The sequence below is a fragment of the Nicotiana tabacum genome, chromosome 21, assembly GCF_000715075.1.
Source record: "Nicotiana tabacum cultivar K326 chromosome 21, ASM71507v2, whole genome shotgun sequence".
Lineage (NCBI taxonomy): Eukaryota > Viridiplantae > Streptophyta > Magnoliopsida > Solanales > Solanaceae > Nicotiana > Nicotiana tabacum.
The window spans coordinates 89,718,738-89,736,439 of record NC_134100.1 but is presented as its reverse complement, the minus strand read 5'-3'; the positions used below and the strand labels follow the sequence as shown (position 1 = coordinate 89,736,439).

The following is a 17,702-nucleotide window of genomic DNA, read 5'->3' as shown; positions in this document are numbered from 1 at the left end:
CTATTTGTACAAAATTGTAGATATGTCACGATTTATTGAACCCCACTAACTTTTAAATTGATCTTTGTAAGTTACTAAGATTTTTATTGACCTCATTAATAGCCTCATGTCCCATTGGGGAGACTTGGGGAGCAATGAAATTGACTTGCTTAAGTTCATTTTACTACTCTGATTCCACTTATTCTTGATTGTATAGATCATATGTAGAGGCGAATTTTATAGGGAAAATGATATTGTATACCCTTGCCCAAAATAATAGTAGGAAAAATAATACCCCAATTTTGTATATAGAGCCGGTAGATCTACAACGAGTGTAATTTTACTACGCTTCAGTTGAACTCGTAGAATTCGAATAGCATTTTCGACATAAAATGTAGATATATTGCAAACAATTACTATAATTTCAAAGTTATATTTTAAACTCATAATTTCTAAAGTACAACAGATTCTATGATAAAAATCAAAAAATTAAAAATCCATCAAATTAAAATTTTAAACAGTAAAATTGCTTCCGTGTGACTTATAAATTACGGATTCGAGTCGTGGAAGCAGCCACTAATATTTGTATTAGCTTAGAATGTTTATATCACACCCCTTAGGATGCGGTTCTTCCCCAACCATGCATGAATGCGGGATATCTTGTGCATTGGGTTGCCTCTATTTTTTTTAAGTTAAAATTATTAATCAATTCAAACAAGAAAAATGGCTAAGCTTATGGGCAAGAATTAGTCGTCTATTTTCTATGGGTTTTCAAATGAGTTGCTTCAAGTTCATTTGTAGAGGCGGATTTTGTATGTAGATCCATAATGAGTGTAATCTTATTACGCTTTAGTTGAACTCGTAGAATTCGAATAGCATTTTCGACATAGAAAGTTGATATATGTGCAAAAAATTACTAGAATTTTAAATTCATAATTTTTACAGTACAACAGATTCTATGATAAAAGTCTAAAAATTAAATCCATCAAATTAAAATTTTAAACGGTAAAGTTGTCTTCGTGTGACCTATATATAGGTCATGGGTCCGAGCCGTAAAAACAATCATTAATGCTTACATTAGAATAGACAGTCTACATCACACCTCTTAGGGTTCGACCCTTCCCCGAACCTTGTGTGAATATATGATACCTTGTGTACTGGACTATTTTTTTTAAAATTAAAATTTTAAACCAATTCAAAAGAGAAAAAAATGCTAAGCTTATGGGCAAGAATTAGTAGTGTATTTTCTATGGGTTTTCAAATGTAATGCTAGCGTCATGATGAGGATAGCAACAATTCTTGTCATTTTCCTCAATAATTTGTTGACCTTAGAATAGACTGACAGATGCAATTTGGTCGAAGTTGACTGTATCTCATAATCCAAAAAAGCATAACTGTTTTGACTGTCAAAACAAATATATTTAATGTGAAATTTAAAATTTATTTATCAAAACAAAAAAGTATAACCAACTCTAATCATGCTTTAAGAATAGTTGATCTAAGAGGAAATATGACGATCGTTTGAAATCTTGAATAAAAATAGTCTGATTACGGATCATCTAAACATTAAATTATACAAGAATTGATACGTATTATTCATTTACTAGCTATCGCTTTTGCTTTGCATCTTTTTTCTGTATTTCATTGTGTTCATATTTTTCCTATGATTGTTGTGGTGATACTAATATTGTCTCCTTTTGTCCTTTTGTCTTTTTGTTTTCTTGAGCCGAGGGTCTTTCGGAAACAACTTCTCTACTCCTTTGGGGTAGGGGTAAGGTTTGCGTACACACTACCCTCCCTAGACCCTATTAGTAAAATTTTACTGGGTTGTTGTTGTTGTTGTTGATACGTATGATTCATAACTAACTTAAAATTGAAAGCATATTGATTGATTAACAAAAAGAAGTTAATAAGAGAAATGGAGGAAAAAATCGAAGCTCCAAAAAAATTAACATATGTTCTAAAAGCGAAAATCTTTAATTTTCAATTTTTATATTAACTTTAATGATATGCACTTACGTCTTACAAGAAATGACATGTCGAAAAAAATTTGAGAATAAATTTTTCGTTATGTCTAATTTTTTTTTTTTCATGTTTTGTGTCGACCTTCAAATATACCGCTTATCATAGTGAGTTAAAGATTTAATAGAGTGAAGGGTGCTTGTAAAGGACGAGGTAGACTTAAAATTACATATTAAGAAAAATTTGTCTCTAAGACTTACAAATTTTTGGGAATCTATGTAAATTTAACAAAAGATAGGACACAATGAAATCAAAAGATTTTTAGAATGGAAACATACTAGGAGAGGATATATTTTAATTGTTGGCATTTTTGCTGTAGCTCTGCACGTTTAGAAAAGGCCGAATACATATGGAGATATTTGAAGTTATCGCGATTTTTTTATTTTGACATTTTAAGTAGGCCTTGTTCCGATTGAACACGTGTAACGGATTCAAAGTGTATCAATCAAACATATTCTGCTGACATGGTTAATAGCGGGAGTTGCACATGTAGAATACTCATGTTCATTATCCTTTACTGATGTCTTAGGAGTATTTTCGACACATAAATATATGTTCATACACATTTTCATCTTTTAGTTACATTATTTTTACTTTAAAAAGCCTATTACTTGTGGTTCATTTTTTGGCAAATTATAACCAGAAACATCAAGCCAAAGAGCATTCTATACGGTGCGATACACATTACACGTTATCAACAATGTCAGCGTAACGTGTCTAATTGGTATACTTTAGGCCTACTATAAGTGTTCAATCGAAACAAAGCTTATTTGAAGTATCTAAATAAAAAATTATTATAACTTTAGGTGTGTATTCGAACTTTGAAAAATATATACCGTAAAACTTTTAATATTTTTTATTTGTATTTGCTTAATAATGACATGAAATTATTCAAATGGAGTGTCCTTTTATACGGCTACTTCGGAACACCCGCGATTATCGCTAGAAATTTCCCAATAGTCTGACGTGGCTCTCCCCACAATAGAAAACCTTCAAAAGTACACGGGTCCCACAATGAAAGTGGGACCAAACCGAAAATACAGTGCCACGTTTGCAAATAACAAAATTTATAAACCATTTTTAAAAAGCTAACAACCTTCCTTTCACTCCCATTTTCTGTTTCTCAAATTTCCTCCGTTCCAATTCCCCTTTCGATCAAATTTTCAATTTTCCCTTCTTTTTCTTCGCCATATGAAATAACACAAGAGATTTGAAAGAAAAGGCGATCGATTTGTGTGAGGTTATAATACTAATATGGCGAAGAACAGAGAGGAGGAAGAACACAGTAAGGTGGTGGCATTAACGGAGGAGGAAGAGGAAGAATTGGAGGAACAATTAGGTTCTAGTTTGACGCTCGAACGTGTCGCCGCCGCGAAAAAATTGATCGAAGATCATTATAAATCGCACATGAAACTCATCCAGGATCGCAAACAAAGGTTCCTAATTTTCTATCTTAGATTATATTCATTCATATTTTTTATCCAATATATAAATTCGAATTTTCATGTTTATGTAAATTTGTTGTACATAATTTATTTCGAATGCAAAATGTGATTTTTTAGATATATTTAAATTTCGAATCGGAAGTATGTTCAAACTGTAGCTCGATCGTCCAAATGTGGTAGGTTGACGGCTACAGGTAAAAATAGTCACATTATGAATTTTCATGTGGGCATTTATTTTGAATTTTCATGTTATGTAAATACGTTTTTACAGCATTTATTTGGAATGCAACATGTGATTTTTTAGATAACTTTATATTTTGAATGGGAAATATGTGCAGAATGTAGCCGGTCCAATCTGGTAGGTTGACAGCCAATGTAAACTAAGCAGATTGTGAATTTCTGTTACAATATTTATTAAAGTTTTCATGTTGATGAATTTTTGAATGCAACATTTGATTTAGACAGCTTTTTATTTTATTTTTGAAGCCGAAATATGTGCAGAGTGTAGCTGGTATCAATGTGGTAGGTTGATAGCCAGTGCGAAAATAATCAACTTATGTAGACATTATTTTGGATTTTCATGTCTATATACATACATGTAACAACATTTATTGGATGTGCAACATGTTATTGGATGTGCAACATTTGTTTTAGACAACTTTTGGATTTTGAATGGAAACCTGTACAAAGTATAGCAAGTCCCAATGTGGTAGCTGAAAGCCAGCCTAAAATAATCATATTATGATGATCCTCTTGGATAGGTGACCTTAGCCAAACACTGAAGGAGAGTGATATTATGATGATCCTCATGTATTATTGCTCTATAAACTGTAGGCGTTTACTGCTAGAAAGGAAATTGGAAAGCTCTGGTGTACCAAAGGAGGAACAAATGAACTTTCTAAAGGAATTGGAGAGAAAAGAGACAGAGTATATCCGGCTAAAGCGTCATAAGATTTCTGTTGATGATTTTGAGCTTTTGACGATCATTGGAAGAGGAGCTTTTGGAGAGGTTTGAGATTCGTATATATCTTTAGGTTGAAAAATATTTCATTCTCCGGGGATTATGTTTTCCCGCTAAGTTTTGTTATATGGGCTGTTCAACTTTTGAAGACTGAATTATAACTTCATATGCTTAACCAGAAGGAGCATGTTTAATGATTTCTTCGATTTTCATGCAAAATCCACAAGCATATTGTGATATCAAGATGCATAATTAGTTTTAAAAATTTACCTAGACATTTAATAATTGGAGTCACTCATGATGCTTTTGCTCTTGTATTTCTTGCTATTCTTATGTAGCATTGTATGATAATAATTGCTGTTATTGGAGCGTCCTAATTAGGTTTGAAAATCTTAATTGCTTCCATAGGATTCTGTAGTATTCAGGTAAATTACTGCTCTTGGAAGATAAATTTCCTTGGTCCTTCTATTGGACGTTAAGGGCAGCACGGTGCATTAAGCTCGGGCTATGCACGGGGTCCAGGAAAGGGATTGACCATATTGCGTCTATTGCATGTAGCCTTACCTTACATTTCTGGAAGAGGTTGTTTCGACGGCTTGAACCCGTGACCTCTTGGTCACACGAAATATGTTTGCCAATGATAATTGTGGGGCTCATATTAAAGAAAAACAAGAAAGAAATGAAGAAAAAATGGGATGAGAGGTGCCTAACTTTGTTGAAGAAAATGGGAGGTGCCTAACTTTATTGACAACTTTGTTGAAGAAAATGGGAAGTGCCGAACTTTGTTGAAGAAAATGGGAGGTGCCTAACTTTTTTGAAAAATTTTAGGACTAAATCAACAACAAGCCATCTTCTTTGTAGTAGTTGGATGACATCTCTTACTATAAATAGAGGCCCCCATTCTTCATTTCAAATACACCAAAATAAGAGTGAAGCAATAGAAGTTAGAGAGAGTAATCCACAGATTGTAGTCTGTGAGATAAATAGTGTATGTGAGTAATATTGTAGTGAGATATTTTTAAATAAAGAGTGTTATTTCTTTCAAAATTGTAGTAATCTCTTGACACTACTAACTTGTAATATTATAGTGGTTATATTGTTCCGCTCGGGTATTGTATTTTACCCATTGAAAGAGTTGGTGTCGTTGTTACTCTCTTGTGTTATTATTATTTGCCGTGGATATTATTCCTGGGTGGGATTATTATTTTTTCCAACAACGTGGTATCAGAGCCATGGCAAATAATGGTACGCTGTCTTTTCAGTACCCCATCTCACAAAAGATAATTATGAGAAATGGTGTCTATGTATGAAAGTCATTCTTGGCTCTCAGGATGTGTGGGAAATCGTAGATAGAGGGTATGCAAAACCCGATAATGAGAAAACTCTGCCTCAAAATGAAAAAGATGTCTTGGCAAAGACAAGGAAGAAGGATCAACAAGCCCTCACGCTCATCCACCAATGTTTGGATGATGCCATGTTTGAGAAGGTGGCAGATGCTACCACCTCAAAGGAAGCTTGGGAGATTTTACAAAATTCTCTTCAAGGAATTGACAAGATGAAGAAGGTAAAACTTCAAACTTTAAGGGCTGATTTTGAAGTTTTAAAAATGAAAGAATCCGAATGCATTTCATATTATTGTTCAAAAGTGAAGGATGTTGTAAATCAATTAAGAAGATATGAGGAGGACATAAAAGATGTCTGTGTGGTAGAAAAGATCCTTCGCACTTTAACACCTAAATTTGATTTTGTGGTGTGTGCTATTGAGGAGTCTAAAGATTTAGGCTCTATGATGGTAGAGCAATTGGAGGGCTCTTTACAGGCCCACGAAGAAAAGATCAAAAGGAGACAAGAAGTGCCATTGGAGTAACTTCTTAAAACTCAGGCACCCTTCAAGGATTATGGAGGTGAAAAGAGTTATCGAGGGAATGGACGGGGACGAGGCCGTGGCAGTCATGGAAGAGGAAGAAGTAACGGTAATAACTTCAACAATGAAGTTAAAATCCACCGGACATTCAGAGGTTGTGGTCGTGGACATAGAGGAGGAAAGAAGACGTGGCTACTACCAAGAAAATAATGGACAAAGGTATGACAAATCAAAAATTGAGTGTTATAATTGTCATAAATTTGGCCATTACTCTTGGGAATGTCGTAGCAATGTTGAAGAAAAATCTAACCTTGTTGATGACAAGAAAGAAGAAGTTGAGTCAACGTTGTTGATGGCACTCAAGGAAGAAGACAGGAATGATTGCAGCTCGTGGTATTTGGACAATGGAGCAAGCAATCATATGTGTGGATGCAAAGAGAAGTTTGTGGAGATCAATAAAACGGTGAGAGGTAATATGTCCTTTGGAGATACCTCAAAGATTCAAATCGAAGGGATATGTACGATTCTGATCTCCTTTAAAAATGGTGACCACAAGTTAATTCAAGATGTTTATTATGTCCCAAAATTAAAAAGTAATATTTTGAGTTTGGGCCAACTTCTTGAAAAGGAATATGACATCCACATGAAAAATATGCATCTTTGGCTTAGAGATTCAAGTGGAATTCTAATTGCTAAAGTGCATATGGCTAAGAATAGACTATACTCTCTGAATCTTAAGACAATTGATGCAAAGTGTTTAAAGGCTAATGTGCAAGATGAATCATGGTGTTGGCACATGCGATTTGGGCACTTGAATTTTGAAGCGCTCAAATCAATAGGAGAAAAGAACATGGTGCATGGGATACCATCAATAAGCTATCCCAATCAATTGTGTGAAGCTTGTCTTCTTGGAAAACATGCAAGGAGGAGTTTTCCAAAGGAGTCTATGTCAAGATCAACCAAACCGCTTCAGCTTGTTTACACTGATGTGTGTGGACCAATCAATCCACCTTCCTTTGGTAAAAGTAAATACTTCTATTCTTCATTGATGACTTTAGTAGAAAGACTTGGGTTTATTTCTTGAACCAAAAATCTGAAACTTTTGCTGCTTTTAAAAATTTCAAAGTACTTGTAGAAAAAGAAAGTGGCTATGAAATAAAAGCTTTAAGGTCCGATAGAGGAGGCGAATTCACTTCAAAAGAATTTAATGACTTTTGTCAATCTCATGGAATTCGTCGCCCTCTAACGGTACCTTATTCACCCCAACAAAATGGAGTTGCAGAGAGAAAGAATCGAACGATTCTTAATATGGCTAGATGTATGTTAAAAGCTAAAAATATGCCCAAGGAATTTTGGGCAGAAGCTGTATCTTGTGCAGTTTATTTGAACAACATGTCTCCAACAAAGAATGTTAGAGATCAAACCCCTCAAGAAGTATGGAGTGGAAGAAAGCCAAGTGTCAAGCACTTGAGAATCTTTGGGAGCATAGCCTATGCTCATGTGCCAAATCAAGGGAGAGCGAAGCTTGACGATCGAAGTGTCAAGCATGCGTTTGTTGGCTATGATACGAATTCAAAAGGCTACAAGCTATACAATCCAAGTAGCGGCAAGATGGTGGTAAGTCGCGATATTGAATTTTATGAAGAATTGGCATGGAACTGGGAAGCTCAGGAAGAAACTTCATATGATTTTCTTCCATACTTTGGTACGAAGAAGAACCAGAGACCGTGGAACCTGTGCAGGATACAACTCCACCTCCTTCTCCAACCAATGTTGCATCTCCCTCTTCTCAAGAAAGTTCAAATGAACAACCGCAAAGGACAAGGAGTATTCAAGAGCTCTATGAGGACACAGAAGAAGTTACTAATTTTGATTTTTATATTGTCTCTTTGCTGATAGTGAACCAATGAACTTTGATGAAGCTGTTGAAGACAAAAGGTGGAGACAAGCCATACAGGAGGAGATCAAGTCAATAGAGAAGAACAACACTTGGGAGTTAACAACTCTTCCCAAGGGATCAAGCAATTGGAGTTAAATGGGAACACAAGACAAAGAAGAATGCTGATGGAGATGTGGAGAAATACAAAGCACGACTTGTGGCTAAAGGCTACAAGCAAAGGCAAGGCATTGACTATGAAGAAGTCTATGCACCTGTTGCCCGCATGGAGACGATTCGTTTGCTCATCTCTTTGGCGGCGCAAATAAAGTGGAAGATCCATCAACTAGATGTCAAGTCAGCTTTTTTGAATGGCTATCTTGAAGAAGAAGTCTATGTTGAACAACCATTGGACTTTATGGTCAAAACCCATGAAGATAAAGTGTTGCGGTTGAATAAAGCTTTATATGGATTAAAGCAAGCCCCACGAACATGGAATAGTTACATCGACAAGTATTTTCAAGACAATGGGTTTACTCGTTGTCTCCATGAATATGCTCTTTACCTTAAAGTTCATACTAATGGAGATATCTTACTTGTTTGTCTTTATGTTGATGATCTTATTTTCACGGGTAATAACCCAAGTTTGTTTGAAGCTTTTAAGAAGATATGTCTCGTGAGTTCGAGATGACAGACGCAGGGCTCATGTCATACGACTTGGGCCTAGAAGTGAAGCAGATGGAGGATGTGATTTTTTATCTCTCAAGAAAGCTATACAAAAGAGATATTGAAGAAGTTCAACATGCTCGATTGCAACCCCGTGAATACACCGATGGAGAGTGGGACAAAATTGTCCAAGTTTGATGAAGGAGAAAAAGTGAATCCCATATTTTTCAAAAGTCTTGTGGGAAGTTTGAGGTACTTGACTTGTACCAGGCCAGATATACTCTTTGCGGTTGGAGTAGTAAGTCGCTTCATGGAAGCTCCTACCTCCACTCACTTGAAGGTCACTAGAAGAATTCTTCGTTACCTAAAAGGTACGATCGACTTTGGGTTATTTTATTCTTCTTCTAATGATTTCAACCTTATGGGATTTTGTGATAGTGATTATGCGGGAGATATTGATGATAGAAAAAGTACAACTAGTTTTGTATTTTTCTTGGGTGAATCTGTTATTTCTTGGAGTTCAAAGAAACAGTCCATAGTTACTCTCTCGACTTGTGAAGCCGAATATATAGCAGCAACATCATGTACCTGTCATGCTATTTGGCTAAGAAGATTATTGAAGGAGCTCAATTTGCCACAAATTGAAGTTACAGAGATTTGTATTGATAACAAATCTGCACAGGCACTCGCCAAGAATCCGGTGTATCATGATCGAAGCAAGCATATAGATACAAGATATCACTTCATCAAAGAGTGCATTACCAAGAAGGAAGTCAAGCTTAAATATGTGAAGTCTCATGATCAGGCTGCAGATATCTTTACAAAGCCTCTTGAGTTTGAGGATTTTCAGAGATTGAGATTGTCTTGGAATGAAAAAGAAAAATCAAAATTAAGGGAGAGTGGGGCTCATATTAAATAAAAACAAAAAAGAAATGAAGAAAAAATGGGATGAGAGGTGCCTAACTTTGTTGACAACTTTGTTGAAGAAAAAGAGAGATGCCTAACTTTGTTGACCACTTTGTTGAAGAAAATGGAAAGTGCATAACTTTGTTGAAAACTTTGTTGAAGAAAATGGGAGGTGCCTAACTTTGTTGAAAAATTTTAGGACTAAATCAACAACAAGCCATCTTCTTTGTAGTAGTTGGATGACATCTCTTACTATAAATAGATGCCTCCATTCTTCATTTCAAACACACCAAAATAAGAGAGAAGCAATAGAAGTTAGAGAGAGTAATCCACAGATTGTAGTCTGTGAGATAAATAGTGTATGTGAGTAATATTGTAGTGAAGTGTTTTTAAATAAAGAGTGTTATTTCTTTCAAAATTGTAGTAGTCTCTTGACACTACTAAGTTGTAATATTATAGTGGTTATATTGCTCCGCTCGGGTATTGTATTTTACCCCATTAAAAGAGTTGGTGTCGTTGTTACTCTCTTGTGTTATTATTATTTGCCGTGGATATTATTTCTGGGCGGGATTATTATTTTTCCCAACAATAATGAGTTGCTGATTCTTATGCTAATCTATTTTGCAGGTCAGGTTGTGCCGGGACAAAATATCTGGTAATATATATGCAATGAAAAAGTTGAAGAAGTCTGAAATGCTAAGTAGGGGGCAGGTGAGATCAAATCCTTCTTAACATGCTTAAGGCGCCAATTAGTATCCACCTTTATTAAATAAGATTTTATTTCTAGTCTTTTGCTCTGCTTCTTCTATCAAGATATGCAAGGAAATGCAGCATAATTTGTTTTTAGAAGTGATCTGTTTTTTCTTACCATCTCTTTACATTACAGGTTGAACATGTTCGGGCCGAAAGGAATTTGCTTGCTGAAGTAGCAAGCCACTTTATTGTAAAACTTTATTATTCTTTCCAAGATGCTGACTACTTGTATCTAGTAATGGAATATCTGCCCGGTGGTGATTTGATGACATTGCTGATGAGGGAGGAGACATTAACTGAGACAGTCGCAAGATTTTACATTGCTCAAAGTGTTTTAGCCATAGAGTCTATTCATAAGCATAACTACATACACAGGTAGTTAATATACTTGGTAAAAGATTTGAAATGATCTCAATGCACAATGGTTTATGTCTTTTACATAACATTTTTTTTTGTAGGGATATTAAACCTGACAATCTTCTTTTGGACAAAAATGGCCACATGAGGTTATCTGATTTTGGTCTATGCAAGCCGCTTGACTGTTCGAATTTATCTCCTATAAATGAAAATGAAGTGATGGATGATGAGAACGCACGGGGATCTGCTAACAAGGGAACTGGAAGCTGTTGGAATAGCTCCCTTGAACAACTGCAGCATTGGCAGATAAACAGGAGAAAATTAGTAAGTAGGACATTATTAACAGAAGCACAGCTATTTTCTCATAAATCACCACCGATAACTATCATAAACAACAACAACAACAACAACAACAACAACCATGTATAATCCCACTTAGTGGGGTCTGGGGAGGGTAGTGTGTACGCACACCTTACCCCTACCCTGGGGTAGAGAGGCTGTTTCCAAATAGACCCTCGACATCCTTCCCTCCAAGAACTCCCACCTTGCTCTTGGGGTGACTCGAACTCACAACCTCTTGGTTGAAAGTGGAGGGCGCTTACCATCAGAGCAACCCACCTTGTCAAGGATCATAATTAATATTTAGGACTAGTACCAGAACAATTGGTTTTGGGAAAATAACATAATTCTTTCTCCATAAGTTTAGTACATGGAGTATTGATTAAATCATATGCAGAACTATCTACCACCACTATTCCTGCATAGTGTGAACTTTGCAACGCAATAAGGGACACATAGCTCCAATAATTTGGTTGATAAATGACATATCAGGGGAAGTGTATAGTCACTTTTAAGACTCCACTTGCATTGAGAAATAGTATAAAATCACTTTTTCTTTCCTGTACTCTCCATTTGTTCTTTTTCTTGGTAAGCTTTGTTACATGGTCTCTTTCTTTTTGTTTGATGTGCCTGTTTTAGACAAAATTATTCATATGGATCTGAAAAATGCATAAAGAATATAGCTATAATTAAAAAAGTGCCCTTGTTGGATACGTAGCTTTAGCTGATACTTTACCGGAGACATTTAACAAAGTTAGTAAACATGATTTTGTTGAATTTAGCACTAAGAAGTTGCTGCTTAAAAGCGATAAGCTTTGTTAAGACAAAAATGTTATACACAGCTTGGACCATCTGAAAAATTTCAAGTACTTAGATGAACTTTGTTAAGACTGAAATACAAAGCATAGGGGGAATGACTAGTGTCACGAATTACTCTTATTTATATCGACGTAACAGATATTGGTCTACAACTGTAAAGACAAGACTGCCCTTATCCCCGACCCAAAGATGGCGTATAATGTAAATGTCATGCATGCCAAGCTTGTTACAAGTCTACTTCACTTGTTTATCCTCTAAATGCTTAATGAACAAGTCAACAACTTCGTTCCCAATTCCCCTTATGCTTTTTGAATGACACTTCGGAACTTTCTCCCGCTCAAAGTGACGATCAACCAGTATGTGTTTTATTTGCTTATGCCTGGTACATTCTTTATCACATTCTAGCTTTACAGAAGTCTTCTTTGAAAGCGTAATTTTCGAAATCTCTTAAGTCAGATGGAGACCGTCTGAAAATGCAGGAAAGTGCTTAGATCATCTTCATATGAGTAATGGAAACGAACTAGAAGTATCATTTACTATTCCAAGAAGTGACCTTTTGTTACTACCTTCTGTGACAATATTTGTTGTCTAAAACAAATTAGTTACCAGAACCTGTAATATTTTCTGTTTCTATCGCAGGCATTTTCAACAGTGGGCACTCCTGACTATATTGCTCCTGAGGTTTTACTGAAGAAAGGCTATGGAGTGGAATGTGATTGGTTGGTTTTCTTACTGTTTGTGATTGACATGGATTTTAATTGGCTGGTGTTGTTAAAAGTTTTTGATTGCTTTCCTTTGCGAAGTTTAAACGTGACTGTTTCATGTACTTGTTGCTAAGCATAGCGCGCACGTCTCACTTATGTCTTCTCTTTTAGGTATGGTCACCTTTTGAATAGACAAAGTAAAGTTAGTATTCTAAATCAATTATCCTCTTTACTTGTTGCTTCGTTCAGGTGGTCACTTGGTGCCATCATGTATGAGATGCTCGTTGGTTATCCCCCTTTTTACTCTGAAGATCCAATAACAACATGTAGAAAGGTATAGTGGTCTGCACTTGAATGATTGTTTGTTTCTGTAAGCAGCATTGACACTACAAACTTTACAAGGTTGGAAAGGAAATCTACTTTCTCATGTTCAACATTGATAATGGCGCCGGGATTGTGCCTTTATCCTTTGTGTTTAGTTAACAATCAAATTATCTAATGGTAGTTCAGTTTGGATGCTTATGTAGCATGACTTAAATGCTATACCTTGACACTTGTTCTGGTTCTATAGATTGTTCATTGGAGAAATCACTTAAAGTTCCCAGAGGAAACAAGATTGAGTCCTGAAGCCAAAGACCTGATCTGTAGATTGCTTTGTGATGCTGAAAATCGCCTTGGTTGTCGAGGAGCAGAGCAAATAAAGGTTTGTGTTACAAAGAAAGTGTTACAATCAATCAATTATAGATTCTTATGTTTTATTCATGAATATAATCAGGCTCACCCCTGGTTCAAAGATATAAAATGGGATAAACTTTATGACATGGAGGCAGCTTATAAGCCAGAAGTCAATGATGATCTTGACACTCAAAATTTCATGAAGTTTGATGAGGTGATTGCCATTTTATATCATATTCTATTTCTGTTCTTTCTTTTCAAATTGTAGAGAAATTTTGTGAGAAGTGATATTTCATCTTTGTAATTTGATCGTGACGGTACATCCACATGGTTCACTACTACACAAGCTACCTTTGTGGGTATGCAGTGATTAAAAGTTAACCTAGGTGATCTTATAGACCTATTTGTTATTTTGGTGCCTAAAGATGAGCTTATGATACCGATCAACAATGACTGTGGTGACTGACTGTGCATATATGCAGGACCCTAATTCCCTCTAGAGTATGTTTTCTTCTCTCATTAATGTAAGCCCTTCCGTTTTGCACCACAGTGGAGAAAAACAAAGTGAAGTGTAGAAGAAGTGAAAAAGTAAAAGAGGAGAATTAAAAGCAAAATGAGAATGAAAAACAGAATTGGAGGATCAAAGCTAATTTTTATCACCAAAAGCACAGGACCATTTTCTGGATAAAACTGATAAACTTAGCATCTTTTATTTTCATTTGAATATACTCAAGCTTCGTTTTGGATGATAAATTTGATATTCATCTTTTAACTGTTGTTAATAATGCTGCGTTAAGAAAACCTCCACAACTGATGTACAATTGCAACTCTCTTCAGGCAAATCAGCCACCAGCAAAAAATAGTTCAGGACCCCATAGAAAGGTGAGTTTTTTCGCAACTGATGTACATTACATTCAGCGATCGTTCTACTTACCAGATCTCAGGGCACTGGCTTCCGTTCATGATAATAAATATTTGACATCTCCATATTCCATACTGAATGTGATCATGTTTTGCTGCGCACCTTGCTATCATCATTTTTGGCACTTTCTTCTCTTGCTTACTTTTCTGGTTCTCCTTTCCAGAACACCTTTTCTCCCCATGCCATGCTTAAGTAAATCTTTTCTACTCTAATATTTATTTTGGCAGAAGCGTCTGATTCCCGAAGATTTAAGTTTTGTTGGCTATACCTACAAGAATTTTGAGGCTGTCAAAGGATTAAGACATTCTTCAGGTATGGTGACGTCGATATCCTCTCAGACGATAATAGTTCTGTCATCTTTTTTTCGAAGAGAGCTCATGTTGCATGCTCTATCATCTATTAAGTCACTGCTAATACTTATGTATGTCGTGGCCTGTATGAGTGCTCGAATGAGTTCTGAACTTCTATATCATTTAGACAGCAGGACCTACTATTTGACTGGACAGCATGACCTACAATTTGACTGGTAATAATGTATAATGCTCACTTGTGTTGATGTATGTCTTAATGCTCTCATTGGACTTAAGTTACAAGTAGGTATATGACATGAATAAAGCATTTCCTGAGTTATGGCATCAGTTAGAATTTTGTGTAGCATCTTTAATTTCTTAGATGATTGGTCATGCACTCAACTTGACATTTTATCAACTTCCTGGATTTGGAAAACTTCAGTATCTTGCTGATTATTTTAACTTTCATTATATATTATGTATGTAAGGGTGGCAAGTGGGCCGGTCCAGGCCCGGGACCACGGGCCAAACGGGGTAGGACCGTTTGGCCCGGTTTTAGTGGGCCTGGTGGGCCGGTCCTGTGCTTTGGCCCGCCAGTCCCCGGACCATTTAGCCCGCTAGGGACCGGGACCGGACCGGTCTCTTAGCGGGCCAAACGGTCCCAACGGCTATATTTTTAAAAAAAATTTAAAATATAGCCGTTGGGCTGTCAAAAATAGCCGTTGGCTATTTATAAAATAGCCATTTAAACCCCCCAACTTTGTTTTAACCCCAAACTTTTTATAATTACACTTTTTCCCTATTTTCAACTATAAATACCCCCTCATTCTTTCATTTTTCTTACAAAATCATCAATCTATCACAATCTCTCTCTAATTTTATTCTATAATTGTTACTATTACTTACTTTATTGTAACATGATAGGACCAAAGTATGATACTTTTTAGCTAGTATAAATATGCGATGATGGAAGATCAAGTTTTCATGAAATTAGTTGTGTAGCTAGCCGATAGAGAGGATAATATATCTAAGAGTGGGAAATTAGTTAAAACTGTAATCTGAGTTGAGCTAAAACTTGATCTTCCATCATCCCATATTTATACCAGCTAAAAAGTATCATACTTTGGTCCTTTCATGTTACTACTAAAAAGTAAGTGTGTGTGTGTGTGTGTATATATATATATATATATATATATATATATACACTAAGTGTATAGTATATAAGCTATATAAGATGTACGTATAGTATAGTATATATATAAGTTATATTCGATATAAGATGTATATATAGTATAGTATAGTGTATATATATATATAAGCTATATTCGTAATTAAATATTGAATATTAAAATTTAGGATGTTAAATAAAATTTAGGTCACAATTCTATAATAAAATTTACAAAGCATTGCCTTAGATGTTTTTTTTAACATCCTTTTGTCTCTAATATCTATTTAATTTTTTTTTAAAAAAAATCCGTTGGCCCGCGGGCCAGGACCGTTTAACCCGGGACCAAACGGTTCCGGTCCCGGGCCGGTCCCTACAAAAAGACCACTTAGCTGTCTATAGTTTAAACTGTTTGGAGCCCTCAGTAGTAATTCAGTGCTGAATTGCTAATTTGCTATTCTTTTCATTATAGGGTAACTGAATTTACTTGGTAATCCACCTAGAGTCATGAAAGCACAATAGTCAACTTTGAGTGTTCTAATACTCCTTATGGAACCATTTTGGACAAGGTACTATTGTGGGAAAGGTCCCACTCTAATCTGAATCACATAAGGTGCATGACGTATTGATCAAATAAAGAGACTTCAAACAACTATGTGTGTGTGTGTGTGTGTGGGGGGGGGGGGGGGGGGGGGGGGGGGGCAAAGTTTAAGTGTCTTTTTGGAAATCATGGACTAGTTTAGGGAGGAATTTATGTATTTTCCCATCAAATAAACATTCTCTTATTACATGCTTGAGGAAAACTGTATTTGCTTTTGCAACTTGTCATTAGATTGTAAGAAAGTTAGATTCTATACTGTACTGACATCATAAGAGAGTTTGACTTAACAAATTTCATAAATAGAAGTATATATGTAAGAAGGGGAGTCTTGATGCAACGGTAAAGTTGTCTCCGTGTGACCTATAGGTCACGGGTTCGAGCCGTGGAATCAGCCATTGATGCTTGCATCAGAGTAGGCTGCCTACATCACACCTCCTCGGGGTGCGGCCCTTCCCCGGACCCTGGATGAACGAGGGATGCTTCGTGCACCGGGCTGCCCTTTTTCTAGAAGTATATATGCAAATTGACTGTCAGTATATTTTTGTAGGTGATTCTGCAGTGGATTTCTCAGGCATGCGCACAATTGATGACAAAGAAATACTTGTCCATTCTGCATCAATGGATACTGTAACTCTGTCATGAACACGATAAAACTGACTGATCAGCATGACATTTTATGGTTTCTGGAGGTAACACATTGAGTCTTCAATTCAAGTTCTGACCTCTTCCCACACAGATAACCATGTACAACATTTAACTGTAAAAGTAACAATATATAGGACCTCTGGGTAGGTTTCTTGGCAGCTACCAATAGGAGTTTTTTCAAACTTGAAAGTTGTGTATACAAACATTAAGAGATGGTCTTAATTGTATCTGTCTAGAGTCTCCTTTTCAGTTCTTATCCCCAGATTTTGTAGATTCACACAGCTTGGTGGGAAAATCAAATAGTTTGCTTCCTTCTTAAACAGTTGAATGAATATCCTAGTCTACTTTCTTGGTACACTATGTTTTTTTATTTCTTCTCTTTCTTTAAATCTCTTGCATTACCTTATTTCTTGTCTTGCGCATACCAAGAAAGTTGATTAGGTGTGATAGGAAAACAAACTTGGGTGCTACTTTTAAAGATGATAAAATCATAGAACTATGCAAGCAAATGAATCAAATTGTTGTGTTTTTGCGGCAGCTAGAGGTGTCAAATGAGCAGGCTGGATTGAAGGTTTTTGCTAGATTAGAACAGATTGAATCAATGAATAGACAATGACAAAATAGTTAGAAATTTAAAATGTTTGATTAGATCAAATGGATAGAGGAGCTATAGTCCAACTTGTCCTGCCTAGTTTTAGTAATACACTTATTTT

General features: G+C 35.8%; 1 protein-coding gene across 1 annotated transcript; it reads left to right on the top strand.

Moving 5' to 3' along the window:
* The first annotated feature begins 3,091 nt into the window (after positions 1 to 3,091).
* On the top strand, positions 3,092 to 17,344 carry LOC107798028 (uncharacterized). The gene is made up of 12 exons (XM_075241613.1): positions 3,092 to 3,437; positions 4,281 to 4,455; positions 10,347 to 10,430; positions 10,606 to 10,847; positions 10,931 to 11,153; positions 12,627 to 12,706; positions 12,941 to 13,025; positions 13,263 to 13,394; positions 13,467 to 13,580; positions 14,204 to 14,248; positions 14,516 to 14,600; positions 16,892 to 17,344. The coding sequence occupies exons 1-12, from the start codon at positions 3,256 to 3,258 to the stop codon at positions 16,984 to 16,986; spliced, it is 1,542 nt and encodes a 513-aa protein (XP_075097714.1). The 5' UTR covers positions 3,092 to 3,255; the 3' UTR covers positions 16,987 to 17,344.
* The last annotated feature ends 358 nt before the right edge of the window (positions 17,345 to 17,702 follow it).